General features: G+C 48.1%; 1 protein-coding gene across 1 annotated transcript; it reads right to left on the bottom strand.

The window, feature by feature from the left end:
- Positions 1-1077: 1077 nt before the first annotated feature.
- On the bottom strand, positions 1078-2492 carry LOC119287327. Its single transcript, XM_037566850.1, has 3 exons — positions 1980-2492; positions 1682-1905; positions 1078-1527 (listed from the first exon to the last, which is right to left on the bottom strand). Exons 1-3 carry the CDS (start codon positions 2302-2304, stop codon positions 1219-1221), a joined length of 858 nt encoding a protein of 285 aa, XP_037422747.1. The 5' UTR covers positions 2305-2492; the 3' UTR covers positions 1078-1218.
- Positions 2493-2807: the final 315 nt, after the last annotated feature.

Below are 2807 nucleotides of genomic sequence, written 5' to 3'. Positions count from 1 at the left end.
TGACTGAAGTGGCCAAACAATCTCAAATTTGTAATGATGCTTTAGTTAGTTTGATGAATAACTTTAGACTTGGTATGCTGCTTTAGTTAATTTGATTGATGAAGAATATTGGACTTTTTATGATGCTTGTGCATTGCCCATGATGTGGTACTATTTGGGGACAAAATTTTGCTGTGTATGTCGTTTGTTCCAGGGCAGATGCAGAAACAAATAAAGCAGAAAATGTGACATATCTTTGCCGAGTTTGCCACTCGGTAAAGGAGGATTGCCCAGAACACAACTCAGCGAAAAAGCCAAGTGTCCTTCTTTGAAAGCATGGTTCATTTCTTTGACAAGTGTAAAGTCAAGGATCTTGGCAAACAGGTCGCCTAGTGGGCCACTCGGCAAACACAAACTTGGCAATTACATCGTTTGCCGAGATTTATTTCGGGAAACTAAATAATTGTGCCGACGTTTCTCGCTCATGGGCTTTCATCTTAGCCAAGTGCCTACGACACGTACTCAGCAAAATTTCAGCCATGTGGCAGCCACCGTCTCCGTCCGGCCCGTTTAGTCTTTTTTTTTGCCGAATCCCCATTTTAGTTCTCGGGAAAGACTTTGCCGAGTCCCCGTGTTTTGGTTCTCGGCAAACTCAACTTTGCCGGTATGAATCAGGCTGAGTACCCTTGGCCTGAGAACAATACTCGGCAAAGGCTTCGCCGAGTGGGCCACGCCCGCGCTGGGGCGTGATCCCCACGCCTCCTACCCAGCTGGGCGCCTGATCGGCCCGCTCTGCTCGTGTCCACCACATGCACGTACACGCTCTGCTCGTGTCCACCACCTGCAGCAATCTGGACGATCACCCCGTGAACCACTAATTACCTAGGCCTACTTACACGCGATTAGTGCCCGCACACCCCGCACCACACACACACGCGCGCGCGCACGCACCACGGTCTCAACATGGCCATGGACCGGGACCCGACACGCCCAGCATGCGTGCGCACACACTACACATGCCTGCCGTGGCTTATTTGCTAACATAAACAACGTGTTTTCCTTCTTCGTTGGCCCTAACATAAGTAAGGCACACAACTATTGTCTGGTAAATATGACTTGTTAAAATGAACGGTCAAGGCTGCAGCGTTGCAGGAACAGCATAATCAAAGCTAGCCCTAAAGTCTCAAGGGACCACATAATGGAAGACTGTCTATAGCATCTCTATCTATCACCACAGCATCAAATTGTTTTGCACTGCTCTGCAGAACATCTTAAGTTTGGGGTATAAAATAGATCAATCGGCGCAGAGTATGACACCGATGGTTCTGGTTCTTTCCTCGTCATCCCCTTGTTTACAACCTTTGTAGCCAGCACGATGTTAGGCTCCTTGGTGTACATGATACAGTCGTCAAGAGTGTAGATCCTGAGAGCGAGCGAGGATACAGTTGAGGTCTTGATAGCTACTGTGAAGGAGGACCAGTACCACCAATCATTCTTCAAGAACTCGGATTTTATCACTCTCTCCAACATGCTGGTCGCCAGTACCATCTGGAAGAGGCATAGAATAGATACGATTAATCAGTACAGTGGCTAATAACAGCCCTCTCAAGCATTTATTTTGTATGGAAATGATGATGTTAGAGAGCTTTTAATATATTTTTTGTGGCACAAATTAAGGTGAATAAATAGATGATGAAGTCACCTCGGATATTGATTCTGCATGTTTGATGAAAGCACGCCATGAACGCCTTCTTATTTGTTGAGACTTTGAGGCTCTCAAAGCTTCCTCAGGCAACGCTGCGTCTATATCAAGCAAATTGATCTTTTGCTGCTTGAGGATACCAGAGTTTCTTCCTGTAACAGGCCTCAGTGATGACTCCGGAACCAAGCGACCGTTAACAGCTAGCAATCTTGTTTGCTTGACTGCTGTAGAAGATAAGTAGTATCAGTATCAGGGGCTGGCTAATTTGATTTTGACACAATTTCATCACCCATACTACCTGCATCACAATTTTGACCATCCAGTCCTGGGTCACCGCTACAGGAGGCCGCCGCACCCGCACACCAGGGCGGCTGGGCAGCGGTGGTGGCGGAGGCTGGCGCATAATCGGACCCAAGACGTGGACGCAGGATTCGGGGAACCCACGTTCGTAGGCGTCGCAAATAATGGTGGCCCGCGACAGCGCAGGGAGGCCGCACGACGGGCATGGGTTCTTCCCCCACCCCATTACTCCAGGGTGGTGCACTGACGGGGACACCTCCACCAACGAACCAGGTTAGAGAGCGACGAGGGCCACCATTATTTGCGACGGGAATTACGGGCATAGCAATGGGGGAGGGAGGGAGGAGGAGGTTAGAGATCGAGAAAGGTAAATCGGAAGCTCATGAGCAAAGCGGGGCTGGGATAAGGGGAGGGATTCCTCCGGGGAGAAGCAAAGGGGAAGAAATAGACGGGGCGAACGGAACACGTGGATGAGAGGCCAGGGACGCTTAGGTGGAGATGGGCTGTCAGTGAGTGATGCGGTGACGCGAGCTCTTTCGCCCGTGGAGCGGCGCGCGGTGCTCTACCGTCGGTTGGTGTTGGCTGCATTTGCTGTCGGTTGTACACAAAGACAAAAATATGTTTAGTGTAGTACTGATAATGTATGCAAAAGCAGCTTTCAACGTGTGCTTTGCTGTGATATGAGATACACACCAAAATCATTCATTAATGTCTATATTAATTGGCATCCATCTTATAGTATATAGAGAAATATTGTATTAATTCTATGCTTTGTTTGAAAAACGACAAATATATTGAAATTGTTCATTAATGTTTACTTATTATA

The sequence above is a fragment of the Triticum dicoccoides genome, chromosome 4A (assembly GCF_002162155.2).
Source record: "Triticum dicoccoides isolate Atlit2015 ecotype Zavitan chromosome 4A, WEW_v2.0, whole genome shotgun sequence".
NCBI lineage: Eukaryota > Viridiplantae > Streptophyta > Magnoliopsida > Poales > Poaceae > Triticum > Triticum dicoccoides.
Note: the sequence above shows the minus strand (reverse complement) of the source record. Positions and strands in the feature narration are given on the sequence as shown.

Coding starts and splice junctions, on each gene's coding strand:
- LOC119287327 (XM_037566850.1), bottom strand. CDS start 2,304: ATGCCCGTAATTCCCGTCGCAAATAATGGTGGCCCTCGTCGCTCTCTA. Junction 1,906..1,979: donor TGGTCAAAATTGTGATGCAG/GTAGTATGGGTG, acceptor TATCTTCTACAG/CAGTCAAGCAAACAAGATTG. Junction 1,528..1,681: donor ATGCAGAATCAATATCCGAG/GTGACTTCATCA, acceptor TGCCTCTTCCAG/ATGGTACTGGCGACCAGCAT.